Source organism: Schistocerca americana, chromosome 1, assembly GCF_021461395.2.
Source record: "Schistocerca americana isolate TAMUIC-IGC-003095 chromosome 1, iqSchAmer2.1, whole genome shotgun sequence".
NCBI classification, from domain to species: domain Eukaryota; kingdom Metazoa; phylum Arthropoda; class Insecta; order Orthoptera; family Acrididae; genus Schistocerca; species Schistocerca americana.
In genome coordinates this window covers 656,438,597-656,462,051 of record NC_060119.1, presented here as the reverse complement: position 1 = coordinate 656,462,051, position 23,455 = coordinate 656,438,597, and the positions used below count along the sequence as shown (strand labels likewise).

Here is a 23,455-nt window from a genome sequence, read left to right as displayed (position 1 = left end):
TTCTGCCATTGTACCTTATGCACAGCCCGACTAATGTGATCCCTCAAAATGTGAAAATCATTTTTACAAGTCCCACATCTATTGAATCATTGCTACATAATTGTATGAATAACACTGTTCCAGATTCAGTACTAATCGAATTAAAGTTCAAAAATGCATAAAAATAGTCTTTTTATCAAGAGAGGGTTATAACTATTTCCAATTTTCTGAATGTACCGTATTTCAGTAACAATTTTCATATTTCTAGAATTTTACTCAGTAATCTTACTACAATTTGAAATCATAAAATTCCTCCAGAATACACCATTAACTGACATGAATGTACCACTTTGGAATGAGGACATCAACATGTACAAAAACTGTCATACTACTACATCCACACTTTTGGCACAATGTGGCACCCAGCTGTATGACACTGTATCAAATTACAGTCCTGCTGTATCATTTTGGTGTCATGATGTATGCAAAAATTGTACTACTTGTGAAGAACAAGACAGCAAATTAGTGGCAAAGTACTGTACACTGTTGGAGAATGCACTGAGTATGCATAACTATTGGCATATGCATTCAGTAAAACAATGTCAGGGTGTGATTTGATGGAATAAGACATTTTTGATGTCCCCTTCCAAAAAGGCCAGTCAGATTATGGTGCTGAAAATACTGATCTCGTGTCATTATGGCAAAGATTCCTCCATAGCAGTGGAAGTTTTTGAGGTGTGTAACATCAGGTACCCGATACTGCCACCCAGCAAACAACAGAGTAATGCCTTTACCAGGAGACAGGAAACTCATGCATCACATACTAGAGGTAAGAAAAAGAGAGTAGTAGTGTGAATTTGACACTACATCACTGTAAAATAATTGAAGGTAAAAGATGTGGCAAAATCTGTAGCATACTGTGAATGGTTTCAGTCATTCATTTCCAATAGAGAGAGGATTTTTAACATGACATGGCCCATGGACAATCTGGTGTCTCATTTATAATGCTACTTCATTTCCCACATTGCATGCATGGCCAAAGTAGGGCAGAGGTACCAGATTTTTTATTTAATTGCTAAGATGTATTGAGTTTTGATCAAATGCTCCATGTATACAACAAAACTAACCCAGTAATGAATAATTTGTTTGATTTAAATTGTGTCACTGTTAAAACAGAAATATTCCATAAGGTCTTGTCAAATCTTCAGTCAAAGCCCTCCGTACAGTATGTATGTCCAATCCTAAAAATATTTAACATATTGACTGAGACAGTATAATATCTGCCATCCTGCACATTTGCTTGGTCTGTGAACTGCTGTGGAGATGAAATGGAACAATGTACAGACCCGAAGAGTAATGTATAGTTCTGTCTCCATTAAAATGTGTTCCAGTGTAGGTAAGACAATTAATTTGTGTCCATGTCCAAGATATCATCAGTCCTTCTGTTTCCATACAAAACAAATGTTGACCACCACTGTGCTCATTGTGGGTAGTTTTGTTAGACATAAGCACAATATATTACCCTTGAAATATCAGAAGTAAAAACTGATGCATTATATTCACCTTACATTACTTCTAATTCTTTCAAAAATCAATATTTTATTTCCAATTGTACTTGCACCAAAATTGCTACATTAGAATCAGCATTCAGGGAAGTGTTAAATTTAGGGCAGCTAGAGGTGGAACTTTCATCATATTGAGAGTATTAGAATTGCCTCTCTTATGTTACTGACATTCATTCAGGTACTCTGAGAGAATGAGGTATTGTAAGCTGACCCAATGTGTTGTTATAATACAAAGTTCAGTTAAACTATTTAGTCTATCATTTGAGATTGTCATACAGCAAGAGATCAAAATTTTGAGAATCATTACAGAGCATCTGCAGAATGAGCTCCACTAACAGCGCAGAAACAATTCATACAGTAGAATATCTCACACCACTTGTAAAGAAAATCAGAAGAGGAGGAAGGGGAGGTATATGGGGTCAGGAGAAGTAAAACTGGAGGAGGACCACACAAATCAACATGAACAAAAGTTTTTACACTGGAATGATTTTACATAATATACTGATGCATAAAACTGGACAACTCATTTTCACTCCACATACTTACAATTAGTTTACAGCACAGTCACACTCAACAATTGATGCAAAAAAAGGTTTCAAACACTTTACAGTCATCAGCCCGTCAACTACAAATAACATTTCATATTATTTATGGCAGGACTTTTGAGAATCTATTGTTATTAAACAAACTGCTAACACAAAGGTACAGATGTGTTGTTATTAATTCCATGATTGTAGTGGCAACTACTATAAATATATAGATCAAATGTCCGTACCCACTCAAAACTTATACAGTTTGCATTTTTACATCTGAATCTTATACTTCTAGAAGTAGAGCATTGCTACTCACGAATTAAAGATTAAACTAAGAATGTAATCTTCTCTTCTTGACCCTTATTAAGAATGCTATTGTTTGTGTATTTTCCTTTCTGTTGTTTAAATTAAAAAGTAATCTGTCTCTAGTTCTAAAAGTTCGAGATTCAGTTTTATCTTTTATGTGATGCTGTCAAATTTGAGTCTAGGTATTTGAGTTTTCTTTAGTACAATTGTTTGATTGCTTGCATAACACCTTTGACTCATGGAGTTCCCACTTGGATCAATCAAAACAGGAAAAATTAATATTCTTTGCAGTAGCACAGACCAGTAGATTTACAATAATCACATCTCATAGGCTAGCAGTTATTTCACATCAGTACCTCTGTGATGTTAATCCATACAGTAGTCAGCTAGAGTATAAAACAAATTTGGAAAAATTATGTTTTTATTTTCTTAATGGGTTTAATCACAGCGGCTGCAGAAGATGCACAACACAATTGTCAAAGCAGTGCAAATGATGTTTGCACGGAAGACACTTTTAAGAAAAGTTAAATAATGAAACACGCACACTTATGAGAGCAGTCCTTCATTGAACTGCACATGTTCAGCAGGCTGCCACATGCCTATTCTTTTTTTTTAAAAAAAAAAAAAAAAAAGAAAAAAAAGAAAAAGAAAAAAGGAAAATAAAAAGAAAAAAAATTTGGTCACAGTTATGATTTGCCCATGATACAAATAAAATGACTATGATACAGAATTACATTGTGAATGCATAAAATTTGATACACTTGAGGTTTTTACTATTTAATGGCCAAATTTTCATGGCCCCTATTTAGAACAAAATAAGTTCATCATCACAATTTACATTCAAACACTCTTAATAAAATTTTTAAGAGTTGTCAAAATTGTAAATATTGATACAAAAAAGTGATAGCCTTACAACTAAGATAAGCTTTGTCATTTGCTACATGTGATAGTTTTTGTATATTTTATGTATAATTTCTACTTACAGAAATATTTTTATATTCAAATCATTCAGCTAACAAAATATATTTGTGAAAAACAGAGAGAGTGTATTCATACACAACCTTCATGAGTGAAGTGTAGTGATTAATTCCAAGACAGTCAGTTATTACATCACATTTCTTCAAAGTTTAGCTCTCACTATATTAGTTTCAATTCTTGTTTGTAGACTTCCTTACCCTTTGACATTTCACAACAAATACATTGCAGAAATTGTCTCTGTAGACATGATGTGACACATATGTAATAAGTTCTTAAAAATTAATGTGATGTGTGAGATACAGAAATTTCCCCATAAAAGAGATTTACATTCATTGATGCAATAATAAGATGCATGAAAGAAAAAGGCATTAAATAATTTTTGTAGTGTATAACATGTAATTAAAAGTCTCGTTATTCTGATACTTGGTAGAAATATAACTACTGTGCCTATTGTGGGAGACTGCACAATTCGCTGTTTGAGATGGGATAGTGGGGAGAACTGGTATGCAGTGGGATTAACAGCTCTTGTACCCTAACATAACAAAAGTTAATTAATGAAAGATGAGTGATGCTAATAAAAAATACCAATTTTTTTGTTATCTGACCCTCCACAAACGGAATGTTCTACTATAGTAAAAGATAGACAGAAACTAAGAGTGGCCAGCTCTCAATCCACAATGACAATTTTTGTGTATAATCAAACACAAGCAAATATAAATTTCCTACCTAAATGTAAAAGTATTTGATGGAAGATTGAATAATTCCATACCTGGAAGGGGAGGACTGTCAATGAAACTTTTTTTTAAATCCTTGATTCTTGTTTTTAAAAGTTTCTAGCAAATAATGATAAAAATGAAGTAACAACAAAGATACTGCAATAAATCGATCAACTTCTGAGCTTCACACAGTTATAAAATGTCAGATATATACAATAAAGAAACAACTTCTCCTGTGATAAAGTAAGGGGTAAGCTGCGCTTTCACTGAAGATCAGTACAAAAATATCAAACATAAATTAGGTTCAAAGATAAATTCCTAGCAAAATATATTTCATGGAATATCCTGAAAATCTAATCTCACATAAAATACTTAAAAAGATTTCTGCTACATCATCTATAGATCACTTTGGGTCAAAACATGATACAGGTAATGCAAAGAAAATCATTTTAAATGCCTCATTTTCAAACAGTTTTTGCAGAAAAACTGGTTCATGCAGCTTCTTTCCATATACCACATAAAGGTGTAATTGACATACATGCCTATTGGATAACTGGTTCACACTATGCAACTTTACTCACCAAGTAAAACTCTCTCTCTCTCTCTCTCTCTCTCTCTCTCTCTCTCACACACACACACACACTCTTTCTTCTGTTTTTCAAAAACATCTGCTGCATGTATTACATTGCACATCAATTTCATGTGTGTGTAGTGAAGAATTATTTGTCAGTAACGAACATTAAGAAAATTTTATCACAGAGAATGCCTTCCCAAACACACATCTGGGTGAATATATCTCTTGACAAATACTATTCAGTTTCAACTAGGAAAAGATATCCAAAAACAGGTCACATCAGATATTTCCCAAATAAGGACAATAAAGCACTAATGTTCATATCTGTATGAATAACATTACACAAAAAAATGAGCAACGGTCTCAAGACATTCATCACTATGCTATTGTTTATGGTATGCATAAATATCATGAGTAATAATTTGGCAAACATTATGTTCATTGAACATAATCTGCACAGACTGGTAATATTTAAATTGCATTATCAATAACAATCAGTTTATCTTACTGAATAAAGACATTATATGAAGCTTTTTGAAGACTCTTCACTTCTACCCAACTGCATCAAAAGAAAGTTGTGAATATCAACTCGTCAAAAAAATTTGGAAAATGTAACAAAACCACTACGGATCTGAGCTCTTCTTTAACAAGGTCAGCCTATCTGATCCATTGGAAAAAATGAGGAAAGTGTAATAAATTAAGGACAATAATGAAGATGCATGAAAGCTCATCAAACCATGCCCTATTTCTTAGTTAATATTGGGTTTTGTTATAAGTAAGACAATGAAAAAATTATATATATCAAACAAATATGTAATGTAAAATATTAGCCTGCATTATTTAACCTCTCTGTTCCAGGGATCTTTTTCCCCCCTTTATCCACTGGTATGCACATAAAGTAAAAGTTATGTAGACATCATTTTCCAAATTAAAAAGTGGCATCTCAGTGTCTGTAATGCATCTAATTTGTCAACATTCCCCTTCCTAGCAATGGAATTATCAGATGATGGCTATTTTATCATTGAAACTAACTAAGCAAACTCACATTATCACTGGCCTTCTTTGTTTGCATTATTATTTAACTCTTTTCATATATTTGCCATTTGGTTTTTCAGCTACTTGTCAATTTTCTCCCTTACCTTCCCTTCTTTCTCCCAATTCTCCTTCCCTTAAATTTGTCTGTTGTTATTTGTCTTTCATTTCATTCATGAAATTATTACTTTGATTCTGTTAAGCTACTTTACATACAGTGAAGTTCTTAATTGTTTCACAAAGGGATCGCTGAAATTCACATTCACATTGACATTCTTGTAATTATTACTAGCAAGCAGTGCTCTAGTATATGACACTTGTAAAACGTCTAACTTTCTCAGCTGTATAGACTTAAACACACCTATCAAGATGGCAGTTTTGATCAGTTTTCCACCGAAATATCTCTCTGTCCTCAGACTCAATAGTTTCTTTCTAACATGTTCTGTTTACTTCATCTACACTTCCCATATTTTATATCTGAAAAGGTAGTTCTTTTTGTTGCTGGTACAACATTGGTTACCATCATTATTCTGTTTTCAAACCAAGTGAGTAATTTCCCCCTTTTTCCATTTTTTGTTGTTTAATATTAACTTCTGTTTTTCTTATTTGTAATTGTTAACTGCTAATAAAACAAAAGCTGTCAGGATGTACAGTTGCAATGTCACTGGTAAGAATGAAAAATCATATTATGGTTATAGTAGCCATATTCAAAGGGATAATGGTTAACTCCTGGTAACATACGTTGAGTGAGATCATTATAAATTTTCATAATTTTTCAGCAGTTCTGATTCTGAAAAACTACTTAATGCAGATTTTCTTATGTTTAGGGCAATATGTCGAGTAATAAATCACAAAATAAAAGAATAACTACTAGGAGGATTTACTGACTTCATAATGAATATTGATGTACACTATTGAAGAACTTTATCAAAAAATCACTTGAAAGATAAATCAAGTGTTACAACTTCAGTTTCTAGCAGTAATATTGCAACAATACACTCAAATACACCTCTCTCACAAATTGTTTAAAAACATAGATTGAATTTTATTTTTAATTACAGGGCAATGGTGCAACCAGCCAGACACTGATATTTTTTCTGGGAATATCCTACATGCACAATGTTCATCAGGAAATATATAGTTTTATTTAATAACAAGACTAAGTGCATTCACATATCATTTAATAACTCAATATATAAAGAAAACTGGAATAATTAAAAATAATTTGTTCATGTCCCGAGAAAGTTGGTAGCGACATAAAACTTTCATAATGATTTCTCTAATACTCTGAGAAACCACAGGGTTAAGACTTGATCATTGTTATCTACAAAAACAGTAATAAATACAGTTGCCATTTTAGACAGGCTTAATAGAAACAATCAATTTTCTAAGGCAATTATCTCATGTACTACATTCAGCATAACTGCAGCCATGAACGCCCACAGCTACACAACCAGGCAAAACAAAACTGCAGACTCATCTCCACTTCTGAAATTTACTCATCTATGAAGATTTGGTGGGTAACCATTACTTTCTTTCCCTTAAAGAGTTGTGCCAAAAAATGCACTACTGAGTCCAGAAGCCATCCCTGCGAGAAATGGCTGCAAAGGTAATTTTACATTATTTACAGACGAGATATTAAAATTTGTTTCTTACACACAAATTTGCTCTAATAATATGAAATTAATCAATATGTAACAGATGTGATTCATTTTCATATGAAAAAAGGATCACTTCTGGCCAGGATGAGAGTGTAAAAGTCAGTCAGCTTGGACGTAACACTATATTGCAGCATCACTATCACAAGTACACTCTTCATGAGCGGCCCCTGAATGACACTGGCCCAGTGGATTTCCTTGCCTATACGTTGCTGTCGTCATGGCCTATGGAACCTGAAATAAAAACAGTAAATCCAATTATACACTTCAAGATCCAAGCACTCTCTCAAATAAACAGTGTAAATTAGAAAAAAGTACATAGAGGACCATACTCATCAAGTACACAGCAACACACTTTACAGATTAAAGAATTCATGTCTTTGAAACAAATGGTCTTTTCTCATTGAGTTAAAATGAGAGAAATGAAAAGAAAGTATATGAGTAAAAGGGGTCTTGTAACGTGAAACTAACATGTCAGTGAGGCTGGCGTCACGAATGAACAACTAAATATAAAATGTAGATGAGCATACTTTTTCAATTTTTTTATCCACAAAAATCTGTGAATGGAGCATAAAGGCAGTCGAACAATATTAGTATTAGACAACTTTCCCTATACAATATGTGTTGTTAATAGAGTTTAAAAACTGATTTGCTTATATATTGCAGGCTGTTCTACAAAACTTAATTTCAATCAATTTAATATTTCAATTATGTGACATTATAGAAAATTAATTTCTTCTACAGATATTCATAGTTACAAAATTATTAACCATGAAAGAGAGAAAATTCATTTGCTTCCATATAACTACCTGTGGCATGGACTGCTATTTCATGACCTGGCAATTATTTATGAAGTTCATGTGTGCCATCTGCCTGCAAACCACATAATCTCTGCTCCATGTGTTATAGTGTTTTAACAGTTTGTTTATCATCTTTTCTGAACTGCAGATTGAGGACTGGCCAAGCATCTGCCTAAACATGTCTGAGAAACTACCTAAAAATCACACTTGAGCTGGATGGTGTACCAGGCAAATGCTCAGAATGAGATTTTCACTCTGCAGCAGAGTGTGTGCTGATCTCGGTCTGGCACACAGTTTTAATCTGCCAGGAAGTTTCATATCAGCACACACTCCACTGCAGAGTGAAAATCTCATTCTGGAAACACCCCCAGGCTGTGACAAAGCCATGTCTCCCCAATATCCTTTCTTTCAGGAGTGCTAGTTCTGCAAAGTTCGCAGGAGAGCTTCTGTAAAGATTGGAAGGTAGGAGACGAGGTACTGGCAGAAGTAAAGCTGTGAGGACAGGGCGTGAGTCATGTTTGGGTAGCTCAGTTGGAAGAGCACTTGCCCGTGAAAGGCAAAGGTCCCGAGTTTGAGTCTCGGTCCGACACACAGTTTTAATCTGCCAGGAAGTTTCAGGCCAATGACCAATAACCCAGTACACATGGATTCAATCTGGGTCTGGCACAATTTCCTGTGTATTAAGCTAGCACAACACACACTTGAGCAGCTCTCGTTTCTTATTACATAGACTTCTGCTATAACTCAATAACATAATATTATTTTCACACAATCAGGAAATTTTCTTTACTGTGTATCAGTGAGTAAAGTCCGGACAAGTGTGATTAGGACTTTCATTCTACGGGTTTTGTACACACTTTACATCATGTACATAGTTAATAATGATCATTTTGTGTGGCTCTGTGGCCTAGCAAAAGTCTTTCTACTGGATGCCACTTTGGCAATCTGTGTGTCCCTAACCAACCTCAGTCATCCAACTGAGGAAAGAGAACCTACAGTTTAACATGGAATCTGAACCATGTCTCTGGAAACTCCTCACATCAGAGAGGTGAAGGCCAGGTTAAAATGAAGACTGAAAAATTAATCGTCTGATTGAGATTCAATTCTGCTACCTTTCAGTTTCCAGGCATGTGCTTTACTGAAAAACCACCAGGCCCGACATGTAAATAGATGGCTAATCTATAGATTTTGATGAGTGAGTTTGCAAGTATCAAAATATGTGACATATGTGGCTGTACCTTTTGACTGCATTGACTTAAAAGCTTAAATTATTTTCACCACCAAAGGAAGATAGGTATAAATTTCAACTTTAAAAACAGGTATTTACAGACAACAGTATCTTTTGGTTGCAATGATTTAGAAGCTCAATTTTTTTACACCCCCAAGACCTTGGTTACAATTGTGTCACTGCCATTTGGATTAATGAAATTACATTTAAATTACATCAAAAGGAAACACTGGCATAAATGATGCAATAAACATAAGATCTTAAGTGTTACCTTGTGAGGTGACGGCTTTCTTCGTGCACTTCCATTTCAGAACTTTTGAACTCATTGAGCTCCTTACGGATGGCAGCCTTATCCTTAGGTGTGAGGCGAGTCCATGGTTTATCTGCCCTCCTGTCATATTCGTGTGCCTGTGTCACTTCAATGTAATCATTAAATCGAATGATCTGCAACAAAACGTACACAAATCTTTAACTTAGTCCAATCCTTCACACAAAATACTGAATCCCATACAACATCAGTAACTTTATATCCACTAAGCAATAAGAATATTTCATGTTATGTTATTTTATATTGATAGTGACATTCATTCACAAATGCTCAATAATTTGATTCACATTATGTCTCACACTTCACTACTTTGTTCTTGACCTCCTGCATGGCATTTAAGAATTAATCCTGGTGTTCTCAACTTCAGAGCCTCTATACCTTCTATGTTATCGGTCCTACAGGAAGTATAGGAGTGCTGCAAGGAAAAGCGTGCATAAAGTTTTCTTCTTAATTGGCACTTCTCAGGTGGATATATTCAAAAGAATGAAATAAAGAAAAATCGCTGCAGGATGCAAGAAACTTCTACGCAGATTAATATCAAATGAAACTGTGAAGTACAACTACAGAGTTAAAATGGAGTCCTGCAAACTCCTGGTAGCCCATACTTAAAATAGTTACTTTCAGATGCATACCAGGTTGGTCCATTAATGGCATCTTTGTAGTCAATAACAGAAATTACTTGCACATTTCACTTGGCTTCGGAGTACTACATCTTCTTCCATTTCAAAATTAAAATTACTGGAAAGCAGGAATAGTATCCAATCTACACAGATAGCAGAATATGGAGGTAGGATAATGTGGAACCAATACATGTCTGTCAAACATTATAATGACAGCCTGTCTATTGAAAGCCTATAAAAAGTGTCAACAACACTTATCCAATTAAATAAGAATGTGGAGCTATTAATTACATGTCGAAATGTTAGAATAAGTAACTGCAAGACAGCATAAACCATAATGACAAATTTTCTGGTTCAGCTGCTTCTTGTTATGTCTTTGTGTATTAACTGAAATCTGTTTCATCTTACCCAGCTACTCTGTACATTCGTGATTTTAACAATGGAATTTGGTGTGGATGAGCAGGTAATATGCTGCTACAAAATGGAGAAAAGTATCATTAATCTTCTGATGAATCTTAAGGGATATTCTACAATGTAGGAAAAGATACTGGGTGATCAAAAAGTCAGTATAAATTTGAAAATTTAATAAACCATGGAATAATGTAGATAGAGAGGTAAAAATTGACACACGTGCTTGGAATCACGAAGTTTTATTAGAACCAAAAAAAGCAAGTATTGCTAGACGCGTGAAAGATCTCTTGTGCGCGTCGTTTGGTGATGATCGTGTGCTCAGCCACCACTTTCGTCATGCTTGGCCTCCCTGGTCCCCAGACCTCAGTCCATGTGATTATTGGCTTTGGGGTTACCTGAAGTTGCAAGTGTATCATGATCGACCGACATCTCTAGGGATGCTGAAAGACAACATCCGACGCCAATGCCTCACCATTAACTCCGGACATGCTTTACAGTGTTGTTTACAACATTATTCCTTGGCTACAGCTATTGTTGAGGAATGATGGTGGACATATTGAGCATTTCCTGTAAAGAACATCATCTTTGCTTTGTCTTACTTTGTTATGCTAATTATTGCTATTCTGATCAGATGAAGCACCAACTGTCAGACATTTTTTGAACGTTCGTATTTTTTTGGTTCTAATAAAACCCCATGTCATTCCAAGCATGTGTGTCTATTTGTACCTCTCTACCTACATTATTCCATGATTTACTCAGTTTTCAAATTTATACTGACTTTTTGATCACCCGGTAGATTGCTACTACCTGGCATTCAAGCCTGAGCTGCGAGAGTTGGTGATCATGTATCTGTGCTTGAGATGTGCTTGCTTCTGAGAATGAACAGTGTGTCTTTTTCTTTTTCTGATGAAGGCTGTGGCTGAAACCTTATGTGTAAGTGTCTTAATCATACCTGCCTGCAACTTGATGTTCACCTTTACGGTAAGTAGCAATCTATCTTTTCCTACATTGTTGACATTTCTACATGGAGTTTCGATTGTTTAAGAGATATTCTGCATCTTCATACTACTTTCAAGCAATGAAAGTCAGGATTTGATATTAATGGTCAATGTTTTATGTTCTATGTCTTGCAGTCTGTCTTTCAAACAATCACTTGTTGGAAGGACAATTTTTTTTATAGAAAATAGATTTTTTTGAGAGTAATGAACATTCTAATTTTAGTATTTGAATTTTGGTATGTTTCATCATCATTATTAACAAACCATTCAAGCTATTAAATGATTGTGCCCTGTGCACACATCATGATTTTTTTTATTAATCAAATTACCTTGTGGAGTGGGGGCGGAGGCAGTTTGTGAGTCATACGCCAAATTAATGAAAACAGTAAACAAACTTCAAGCAACATGAAACTGAGTAAGAGTCATTATCATACATATCTGAGAAGGTCTGCAACTGATCAAAACTTAACTCTGAACTGAATATAGGAATACTGAGAGTTTTGTTGAATGTGTGTCAATGGGCACTTGTTGTGATCACGAAATGGATTGCATACAGCTTGATGAACAATTTTAGTAGATCAGTTTATCAATATATAAATCCTGCCTAGCTCATTTGTAAATGAGCTGTACCATGTAAAAGTGATAATATATTGCAGATATAATTTACTACAAAAGGAATGTTTGAATGGTAGCATACACTATGAAACATAACATAAACAGTAAAAGATAACAATGGAAATTAGAATAACCTTTTTCTCCTTGAGCTCTTCAACTGTTGGCCTGAAACTAAGCTTTCGCAGAAGCATCCTCTTCTTTTCTTCTTTCATCTTCTTTTCCTCTGCTGCACTTTGTTCTGTACAAGAATATAAATACAAGTTAGAGACAAATACTAAGCCTGTTACATCGCTCTTTTCTGTACAGTAACCAAGATAAATACTTTATGTTTTACTTTAAATGTTCAGTTTTTGCCATTGTGAAAACTCAGTAACCTCTTCAAATAGTAAAATCAGATTGATATTCAATTTTAATGAGAGATGAAGAATGATGTTAATTTAATTTCAAGAAAGATGCTTTTTGTTACTGCTTGACAGCTAGGAACAAAAGAGTGTGTTACAAGTTATACCTAGTTAACTTCTACATTCTGTGTCTGTAGTATAAAGACTGAGCTCTACATACATATTCCAGTACTCTTTTTCGAATGTCATCAGACATTTGATTCGGTATCATCCATGCCATCCCATCTTGTTCTATTATCTTCATCTCTGCATATTAACCAGACTCAAAATCCTAGCTAATCTGGTTTACACATTCTAATCGTATCCTGCCCCTATAACTTCTTATGCTCTGTTGCTTGTACTAATGCCAAATAAACATTTCTGGATGTGTTATCTCTTGCTCCACTAACTTATCCATTGTTCTGGCATGAGATTTGCCAAGAGTTCTTTCCTGACCAACTCTCTTCTGATATCATCATTTAATTTAACAGCATTTGAAAATATGCTTTTGACAAGTAAGCGTGATGCCTTTGGATTAACAACTCTCAGCTTTTCTCCCTGTTTTTGTTCTATGTTCCAATACAGTGGGTAAATGAATTACATTTAATATTATGTTAAGCACACTTATATTACACATAAACCATAAGGAGGTATTCCTTTGTCTCTTCTAAGAGTGTCACACATGGAACTGAAATCTCATGTTTCTGGTGATGCTGATTATTACAACATTGAAAAGTTTATTATATACATGAAAACATAGATTTTCACAAGTGCTCTCACAAAAATATAAAAACACTAGCTGTTACCTGCAGCTGTGGTCACATATCATTAGTTGTGATGAGTGACATTGAGTAACTACACTATTGTACATGTAATAACATCAGCTGCCTTCAAATTTTTGCCTGTTTGGGTAAGCATAGTTTGTAATGAGGGCCAACCCTCCTCCTCCCTCTCCCTCCTCTCCCAATGCAGAACAATGAGCTAGCTATATTTTATACAATGTGTACATTATGCAAGAAGTTTAACAGTTTTTCAGTGGAATTTATTTTAACTGATGTAAAACAGAAGTTACCCTCATTCACTACTTCACCACTTTTAAATATACATACTATCCAAAGTAGCCTATGTTCTTCCTCAGGGTTCCAGCTATACCCATACCAAATTTCACTGAAATCAGTTCAGTGGTTTTGTCACAAAAATGTAACATCCAAGTCACTTTCCAATTTCTAGCATTAGTACGGATCCCACATGTTTAGGTTGGATACAAAGAGAGAAACATATTTTGGTTTGATTAAATTACAAAATCAGTAAACATCTTAGCATAAATTCACTGGATTGCAATAATGATCTCTGCAATGAAGCTTATGTACGTAAAAATACTGTTAAAAGTAAACTGTTTATTTGGCATCTGTTGGGTACAAAGGCTACATACATCAAATGTTACTCTAAACAGTAAGAGAAAACATACATATGCAATGGGCTATTTATTTTAAATAAGAGACTGATAGTATGTAAATAAACTAGGACTGATGATGCTAATTCACAGTATTATAGAGGCATTAATTCCTATCAACACTTTTATTATTCAGTGAACTGTCACCCTCATTCCTAAATTATTTGGATTCTAAGAGCACTTTATATAAGCAGACTATGGATACTGAATTACAGTTTGCATTGGAGAGCTAAGATACTTACTCTTGCCCTAAAACATTAGCTTTTAGTTTCAGGGTCTGCATCAGGAATACAACAGTAGAAATCGACTTATTCATCAACAGACTAAAATGCTAGAAAAATAAGTGTTAGCTAACTTCAAGCACTTGGTTTTATTTTTCATGCTTTTCTTCCACCAACCTTTGCACATTATCCTGGAAACAAATTTCAACTCGACTTGCATTTTATGCTCTGTTTATTGATGTTTTACCTGTTCTTCACAATTCTCTAGGCTTTATCGATGCAAATTACTCAATTTTCACATAAATTTTTCTGCGTAATACTTTCTTCAATATTTCCTCATATATGAGCAATGTCCCCATAATTTCCAAAGATAAAAATAAAAAAGTATAGACTTTTTTAAACTAGTATCTCATGAGTTTTTGCTTCCTCACTGTATCATCACAACAGAGATATGAATAAAAAATAATGAATGTGAGTGATCTGCACTTATGGAGATGAAGCACTGAACATCTGATCATTTGGAGCTGTGTGTTGCAGTATGACTAGCAACAAAATATCTAAAGAATAATTTCACATGGCTAAGAAAAACATAATGCTCCAGAGATTTCTTTGAAAGTAGCATTCAGTCACTGTAGAAAATACTTACTTTTTAATATATTCCTTTCTTCCAATTCTTCTTGTGTTGGTCGCATGCTCAGCCGCCTGTCAAATGTTTAAATATACATACTTCATTAGATTTTTTTATCTTACTATTTGCCCTAAACAAACAAAAACAAACAAACTGAGGAGAGAGAGAGAGAGAGAGAGAGAGAAAGAGGGAGAGAGAGAGAGAGAGAGAGAGAGAGAGAGAGAGAGAGAGAGAGAGAGAGAGCATAAAAAAAGTCACTTAAGCCTACAAATATTTCAAATTTACACAAATTTAAAACATGCTGGAAAGAGAGACAAAAAGGCTTCCGATGACAGAGATGTAGAAAATTATCAAACACATAATAACACAAAGTAAGCTGCTACTAGATATCTGTTTTTCATAAAGTAATATTTGTTCTTTTTTAATAGAGAGCAAGAAACATAAAAGGATAAGATAGAAATAAAAATATGAATAGTTGGATCAGTGAATCTAAAATTTTTCACAGCGCAAGAGAGAAATCAAATGACAAAATTAGTTTTGAAATTTTGTTTCTGCCTTGTTCAGATTTTGTCTTTTTATCAAATTTTCTACACAACTTCACTTGAATTCTTATCTGTTTCCAAACTCAAATGATCAATCTGTTCTGACACCTTGATATCAGTCATCAGTTTGTGTATGTTAAGGTGGTTACAATATCTTGTGTTAAGTGGATGCAATCTATTTCTATAGTTTTACAGTATTTCAGAATAAGAAACCCCTGATACATTTATATCGAGTCAAGATTTCATTTCTTTCTTCATTGGTGACACACTAAAAATTCACATTTTAAAACCTTTTATGACAGCTGTGTTTGAATAAAACTGAGTATACACTGATTACTTAAATGCATAAAGTAACATATTATACAGAACATTATTTGAAGTATAACACACCTTATCAGCCGTGCACCAATTGCTTCCTTTGTCTCCATTCGTTCATTTTCACTTTCTTCGTGAATTATGTTGCGAGCAATCAGTTCTTGCCTGTTGGGCCGCAAAGCAAGTTTCAGAGCCAAACTATCTTTCCGTGCAATCTTAGCAGCAAGGCGACCTTTACAGGAGTAAAAATGTTTTTGTCTTATGTAAGAACAAATGTACAATCACAGTATATGTTTCAGTTTCTTTATTGCTATATGATAAAGCAAGAAAAATTTTAGTGCAAGTAAAATTCCATAATCTGCATTTTTGATGCATGATCATTATCTGTGCAACTTTATAGTATGTATTCAACAATAATAATTTTGATTAAGAAGTAATAATTCTTTGCAGGAACTTTATTCATTGTCTTCCTCACTATGCATATAAGAGTTTTAAAGAAATCTTTACTCTAAGATGAGCTGCTGCAACTTTTATTGTGTCATATCCATTTTCTACTGCTAATTAATATTTTTCATGGCAAAATCACTTATTAGTTCCATCTGCATTTTTTCAAAATCTGTTAAGTTGATCATTAAGGACAACAAAACTGAAGTTGCAAGCAATGATTAAAATTACTACTGGAAATTAAGATTGCTATATAAAGTGCTGAATTAGGAGCATGTCAACACCGAGTACTATTTATTAGATATCACACAGAACAGCATCACTTAACTAGCAGTGTTAAATGTGAGACAGTATTTTAAACAAATAAAAATAAATTACAGTATGGTCAACCAACACTGACATTACTGCCTACCATTATGGATTCTGTATTAACAGACTCACTGTATTTATTTTTTCCCAGCTGCATTGGAAATATTTCTATATTGTGCAACAATGTTCTGGTTGGTTGCATTTTCCTTCAACAATCTTTAATCAACCCTTTCTCAAAATGCAGCTGAACAGAAGAAAATTGATATCAAGCAGTCCTTACAGATTCTACATACAAATGTTCTAATGTTCGTAAAATACGTCCTTTCCAAAAGCCTCACAACCATCACATAACACGAATGACAATGTAATTGTGGTGTATATTGTGACTCACATGGAGGTGTCTAAAGAGAAAATCAGAGAATCAACTGAAGAGGGATTTCTGACAGCATAGGAGACACATCTAAATGAGCAATTGCTTCACTGCCACAAAACAACAAGTGTAAAAGATTTCCCTATCGAATAGCCTCAAGCTACAAGGCTTCTAAGCCAACCCTCCTAAAACCAAAATACAGGATATTTCAATGATTGTGAAAATAGTGTGGATTTAATTATAAAAACAAAAACACACAGTGACTAATTAAAAAGAGCTCTGCTGTGTTCTGCACTGAATCACAGCTGCCTTGCGATTCTGAAATAATGTTTTTCAGTATAAAACTGTAACAAAACACAATATATTATTGTTGGATTACTAATGTATAACAAAAATTCAGAAATTATTAAAAATTTATAGAAACTTAAAGAGGTGCACAATATTATGACAATAAGCTTTTTTTTATTTTTTGATACATATTTTCACGTGATTGATAATAAATTACACTACAGAAACAATGAGATTAAGTTCTTTACCCAGCTATATTAATCCATGCTTTGTTAATTACACACATATGCTTTTTTATGTCCACTCAAATGTCAAGCAATATTAGAAAAAGTAATAACACAAATTTACTTTTATAACAATATCCTCTTTCATTTTAACATGAAGCATATCACATACTTTCCTCATCACTGTCAGCATCTTCTCGATAAAGGACTGGTCCATCACCATCCTCTCTTATCACATATGGCCTTGTGTTCTCCTTATTTTCCATTGTACATGGCAGAGGGATTCCGAATCTCACAGGACGAGCACTGAAACATAACGTCATATTTTTTTAGAAATATTTTTTTCTATGTTAACTGTTATTGTCTGACAATTTAATTTCAGATTTAAGTGTCAGCTATGGGTAATGTTGAAGCATGTGCAATATACAAGACTATGACAGTTTAAAAGAAATAATATTTATTTAGGATTAACACTTCTTCCTTCTTGTTTTTCTGAAATTTCCTAACAACTCTTTTATTCTAGAATTGTGAGAATTAGTATGTAGACTGCAGAAAATTGCAGACAGAAGTTGTTGATCTTCTCCCAAGAATAAGGATTGAGAAAACCAAACCCTCCCAATCAGCATAGTGTTGCTTGCCTGACACCATGAAAACAGTTTATCAGAATAACTTCCTACAAAAACTTGTGTTCCAATAAGTATAACCTCCTGGTGGTTGTTTCTAAATCAGGCTCTCACAGTAGACTTTCACTGTAATAATGATCAAAATGGGTATCAATAAAAATACTCTCTTATTTCATTTTCATCACATTTATCACGTCTTTATTGCAGGGTCTCAATTTACTGCATCTTTGCTTATCAGATGTCTCACACATGATTGTGGGCAGGTGCTCTTCCTGATGTTGTAACATTACTTAATTTAACAGAAAAAATACAATGTAATTCTGCAGCCAATAAGCTGTCTTTCAACTGCCTTTATGTTTTTTCTGAAGTGTGAATAGACAATTAGACTAAAATTGCGTGTGGTCAAAGTTACGAGGTATCAGACAAAATGTCATTAAACCAGCACTTTGACTCTATCTGGTTTTCAAACACAGTATGTCTCACAGGTTAATGTTCTATATGTCACACTAGACAAGAAGGCCATTTAGATTACAAATAATCAAAGAAACGTTTCTCCAAGTAGAACTTCTATGTAACAGAAAATATTAGTCAGCAGAACATACTATCATCCGGCAAGGCATTGACTACCATCCAACTGGCCCTGCTTCTTCCTCTGCCAAAGACTTCACTGGAAAGTAGTACTGGAGGGACAAGTGCTCAGTACAACATTCTCTCTCTTTCAAGTAGTACATAAATTGACATCTCACAGCTGAGTGAAAACTGTTCCAGTTCACTCAGAAAGGTAAAATCCTCAGTGGAAGCACTGACTGAAACAGTCTATTTCACTTGACTGTCAAACATCCCAACTACTCATCTACATCTACAGCTATATGATTACTCTGCTATTCACAATAAAGTACCTGGCAGAGGATTCAATGAACCACCTTCAAGCTGTCTCTCTACCGTTCCACTCTCAAACGGCGCACGGGAGAAACGAGCACTTAAATTTTTCTGTGCAAGCCCCGATTTCTCTTATTTTATCATCATGATCATTTCTCCCTTTGTAAGTGGGTGCCAACAGAATGTTTTCACAATCGGAGGAGAAAACTGGTGATTTAAATTTCATGAGAAGATCTCTTTGCAACAAAAAATGCCTTCGTTTTCATGATTTCCACTCCAATTCACGTATCATGTGTATGGCACTATCTCCCATATTCAATAATACAAAATGAGCTGCCCTTCTTTGAACTTTTTCAATGCCATCCATCAGCCCCACCTGATGCGGATCCCACACTGCACAGCAATATTTCAGTATAGGGTGGACAAGTGTATCTTTAGTAGACCTGTTGCACCTTCGAAGTGTTCTGCCAATGAATCACAGTCTTTGGTTTGTTCTACCTACAACATTATCTATGAGATCATTACAATTTAAGTTATCTGTAATTGTAATTCCTAAGTATTTAGTTGAATTAACAGCCTTCAGATTTGTGCGACTTATCACATAATTGAAATTTAGTAGATTTCTTTTAGTACTCATGTGATTAACTTCACACTTTTCTTTATTCGGTGTCAATTGCCACTTTACAGATATCTTATCCATATCATTTTGAAATTCATTTTGGTCATTTGATGACTTTGCAAGGCGGTAAATGACAGCCTCATCTGCAAACAATCAAAGATGGCTACCGAGATTGTCTCCTATGTCATTAATATAGATCAGGAACAATAGGGGGCCTGTAACACTTCCTTGGGGAATGCTGGATATTACTTCTGTTTTACTTGATGACTTTCCATTTATTACTACGAACTGTGACCTTTCGGACAGGAAATCATGAATCCAAGCCACACAACTGAGGCGATATTCCATAGGCACGCAGTTTGGTTAGAAGACACTTGTAAGGAACTGTGTCGAAAGCCTTCTGGAAATCTAAAAATATGGAATCAGTTTGACATCCCCTGCCGATGGCACTCATTACTTCAAAGAGCTAGTTGTTTTTCACAAGAATGACATTTTCTGAATCCATGCTGACTATGTGTCAATAAATCATTTTCTTCAAGGTGTTTCATAATGTTTGAATACAGTGTATGTTCCAAAACCATACTGCAAATCGATGTTAGTGATATGGGCTGGTAATTCAGCGAATTACTCCTACTTCCCTTCTTGGGTATTGGTGTGACCTGAGCAATTTTCCAGTCTTTAGGTACGGATCTTTCTGTGAGCGAGTGGTTGTATATAATTGCTAAACATGGAGCTATTGTATCAGCATACTCTGAGAGGAACCTGACTGGTATACAATCTCGTCTGGAGGTCTTGGCTTTATTGATTTAAGCTGCTTTGTTACACCAAGGATATCTACTTCTCTGTTTCTGATCTTGGCAATTGTACTTGATTGGAAATCGGGAAGATTTACTTCATCTTCTTTGGTGAAGGAGTTTCAGAAAACTGTGTTTAATAACTCTGTTTTAGTGGCACTGTCATCAGTGACTTCAGTGTTGTTATCACGCAGTGAAGGTATTGATTGCGTCTTGCCACTGGTGTGCTTTATGTATGGCCAGAATCTCTTTGGGTTTTCTGCCAGATTTCGAGACAGAATTTCATTGTGGAAATTATTAAAAGCATCTTGCATTGAAGCAAGTGTTACATTTCCAACATATGGAAAACATTGACAATCTTGGGGATTTTGCATTCTTTTAAATTTGGCATTCTTTTTTCGCTGCTTCTGTAACAGTGACCTGACCCGTTTAGTGTACCATGGGGGATCAGTACCATCATGTATTAATTTATGTGGTATATATCTCTCAATTGCTGTCAACACTATCTTTTTGAAATCATTCCACAACTTTTCTATGCTTACATGACCAGATCGGAAGGAGTGAAGACTGTCTTTTAAAAATGCATTAAGAGCATTTTAATCAGCTTTCTCAAATATATATACTTTGTATTCTTTTTGATGGTTGTAGGTGTTATGGTATTCAGCCTAGTAGCAACTGCCTTGTGGTTGCTAATCCCTGTATTCATCACAGCACTCACTATTTGTCCAGGATTATTTGTTGCTAAGAGATCAAGCATGCTTTCACAACCATTGATGCTTAAAGTGGGCTCATGAACTAATTGTTCAAAATAATTTTCTGAGAAAGCATTCGGTACAATTTCGGATGACATTTTATCCCTGCCGCCTGCTTTAAACATATAATTTTTCAGCACATTGAGGGTAGATTGAAGTCACCACCGACTATCATTGTATGAGTGGGGTACCTATTTGAAATGAGACTCAGGTTTTCTTTGAACTGTTCAGCAACTGTATCTTCTGAGTCAGGTGTCAGTAAAAAAATCAAATTAATAGTTTAGTCTGATTGTCAGGTATAGCCTCTACCCATACTATTTCGCAGGAACTATCTACTTTAGTTTCACTGCAAGGCAAACTACTTCTGACAGCAATAAACACTCCACTACCAACTTTATTTAATCCATCCTTTCTGAACACTGTTAGATTGTTTGAAAAAATTTCGGATGTACTTATATCTGGCTTTAGCCAGATTTCTGTACCTACAACTATTTGACTTCAGTGCTTTCTATCAGGGCTTGGAGCTCCCTTTCCCAACACAGTTACGACAATTTACAACTACAATACCGATCGTTTCTGTAACTACCTTACTGTATTTTACCTGCCCCCTCTTAGATGGATGCCCTTTCTGTGGTTCCCTGAGACCCTCTAACCTAAAAAAAAAACTGCGCAGTCCCTACCACACAGCCTACCTGTGTAGCTGCCTCCTGTGTGTAGTGGGCTCCTGACCTATTAAGTGGAACCTGGAAACCCACCTTGGCACAAGTCAAGGAATCTGCAGCCTACACGGTCACTGAACTGCCTAAGCCTCTGATTCGACCCTCCACTCGACTCTGCACCAAAGGATCACAGTCGGTTCTATTGATGATGCTGCAGATGGTGAGCTCTGCCTTAATCTAATCTCTAAAGCAAGACAGGCAGTCTTTAACATTTCCACTAGCCACCCGAAACCATAGAAAAAATCTCCTCCAATCCAAAGCGACACACATCATTGGTACCGACATTATACAGAGACTTGGGCAATATCATCGTCACTGTAAGAAAATAATGTTCTCGGAAATAATATTAAGCCAAGTTAGTTCACTAAAAAAAATAAAAAAAAATCAATATCAGGGATCATTATTCACAGGCTCCCTGTTTTGCATGAAAGTTATAAGTTATATTTCAGAAATGTCTAAAACATCAAAAATTTTCCACTCTGCAGATGACATTTTGTTTCATGAGTCTGTGACAAAATTACAGCTAGCAGCAATTAAAATTATAACTGCTGTTTTATCCTGTCTTATTTAATCTCATTTCATATGGGATTTTGAGTGATATTTTTAGAATGTAGTCTTTTAAATAATTTTACATTCACACCTCTACCTCACCTAACATTTCTTCACTCTAGAGGGAAATTCTTATAGAGGAAGATTGTCACTCATTGTTTTTTTATGTATGGCTGTAATTACTCTTCCATTTACCTTTTCATATACATACACTACGTGTATTTATCTAAACTGTGCAAACATAAAAGAGGATAGAAATTAATTTAAAAAATAAATTCTCCAAGTTACTATAAAATATCATTTTAGCTAATAAAACTACAGATAAAAGATTTTAGTCCTTTTTCAATCAAAAACCAGCTCTCATGTTTATAATCCAACTTACTATTTTGATGGAATACAATGCATTTAACACATGATCTTTTGAATATTTATTTTATTTAGGCGGATGCCGTTTTAGAAGTTTTTAATGCACATTTGTTTGGAATAAGTTTATAATTATGTTATCAAAGCAGTTACCTTATCCTTGTTCGTGGTCTAGAAGATGGCCTTCTATGCAAGCATAAGAAAAGTAAGAGATATATTACAATCCAATCACTAATTAAGTGCAAACATTAATACCTAAATATTTCTTTGAATGTCAACAAAAAACTCAGTATGCAACACTGTGCTGTAGAACCACTGAAACTAAAGTAAAAGTTGTTTTGGAACATCCAAGAAAACAGTGACCTATTAAAATTATTTCTAATTTAATAAACACAGTTGTGCTCACATTTCAGTTGTTAATTTTTATTTTCAGATGACTGGTTTCGATCTTCTAAAGAGATCATTGTCAGATCTACATTTCTTGATGACAGTAGGAATCGCTGACCCTGGAGCAGGTCCATCCATGCTGGCATGGAGAACACCCCACGCCAGCATGGATGGGCCTTCTCCATGCCAGCAATTCCTACAGTCATCAATGAATGTATATCTGACAATGATCTCTTTCAAAGATCAAAATTGGTC

The 23,455-nt window shown here is 34.6% G+C and overlaps 1 protein-coding gene across 1 annotated transcript in view; it reads right to left on the bottom strand.

Moving 5' to 3' along the window:
• Positions 1–3,031: 3,031 nt before the first annotated feature.
• The window catches only part of LOC124608284 (phosphatase and actin regulator 2-like), a 261,644-nt gene continuing 241,220 nt past the window's right edge, over positions 3,032–23,455 (bottom strand). The window contains exons 4-10 of the mRNA XM_047139974.1: positions 22,967–22,999; positions 17,688–17,821; positions 15,956–16,112; positions 15,042–15,097; positions 12,476–12,579; positions 9,641–9,813; positions 3,032–7,575 (exon numbers count right to left, since the gene is read on the bottom strand). Of these exons, the coding sequence (XP_046995930.1) occupies positions 7,560–7,575; positions 9,641–9,813; positions 12,476–12,579; positions 15,042–15,097; positions 15,956–16,112; positions 17,688–17,821; positions 22,967–22,999 (673 nt within the window). The 3' untranslated portion in view covers positions 3,032–7,559. The remainder of the gene's footprint in view (positions 7,576–9,640; positions 9,814–12,475; positions 12,580–15,041; positions 15,098–15,955; positions 16,113–17,687; positions 17,822–22,966; positions 23,000–23,455) is intronic.